Source organism: Arachis ipaensis, chromosome B02, assembly GCF_000816755.2.
Source record: "Arachis ipaensis cultivar K30076 chromosome B02, Araip1.1, whole genome shotgun sequence".
NCBI lineage: Eukaryota > Viridiplantae > Streptophyta > Magnoliopsida > Fabales > Fabaceae > Arachis > Arachis ipaensis.
This window is the reverse complement of record NC_029786.2, coordinates 1038885-1039450: the sequence shown is the minus strand read 5'-3', so window position 1 is coordinate 1039450 and position 566 is coordinate 1038885. Positions and strand designations below refer to the sequence as shown.

The 566-nt window shown below is 28.1% G+C and overlaps 1 protein-coding gene across 1 annotated transcript in view; it reads right to left on the bottom strand.

Annotated features, from left to right (window-relative positions):
- LOC107628106 (pleiotropic drug resistance protein 1-like) overlaps positions 1-566 on the bottom strand; it is a 17369-nt gene that overhangs the window by 7113 nt on the left and 9690 nt on the right. Inside the window, exon 11 of the mRNA XM_016330916.2 lies at positions 141-301. Within this exon, the coding sequence (XP_016186402.1) occupies positions 141-301 (161 nt within the window). The remainder of the gene's footprint in view (positions 1-140; positions 302-566) is intronic.

The window sequence follows — 566 nt, the reverse complement described above, 5'->3', positions numbered from 1 at the left end:
GTAGTTATTATAAAAAAAAAATTACTAATATAATGTTATGTAATTAAATACACGTGTAAAATTATTTTAGAATAATAATATCAAAATTAAATTCAAAAAATAATGTTAAAATGTTAGTAAATATGTAAAACTAAACTTACTTCTTGAAAGAACAAAGCCTCCCAATACAAAAAAAGCAAGAAGTGCCAATGATCCAAATGTGTTTGCGACGATCAGATTCCTGCCTATTGCGGCGATTGCTCGGAATAAACTAGAAGCCATTTGGCTTGTCAGAAATAGCACCAGGTATTGCTTCAAGAATCTGCATAAACAACATAATGAAGCCTCATCACACCATAAGTTACACTACACTATAGCTACAAAGCAAATAAGAACAAAAAAGAGTGTTTGTTACCAGAGACAAAAAAAGAGAGAAAAAAGTAGATAAAATATGTGCAAATAAAAAAATATTTATCTTTTTGTTTCGCTAAATTACTATCAGACTACTATTTTATCCAATATTGATCCACACGTGACAGAGTTAGGTTAAATTTCAGAAAGAATAAAAAATAATGTCATAATAAAAC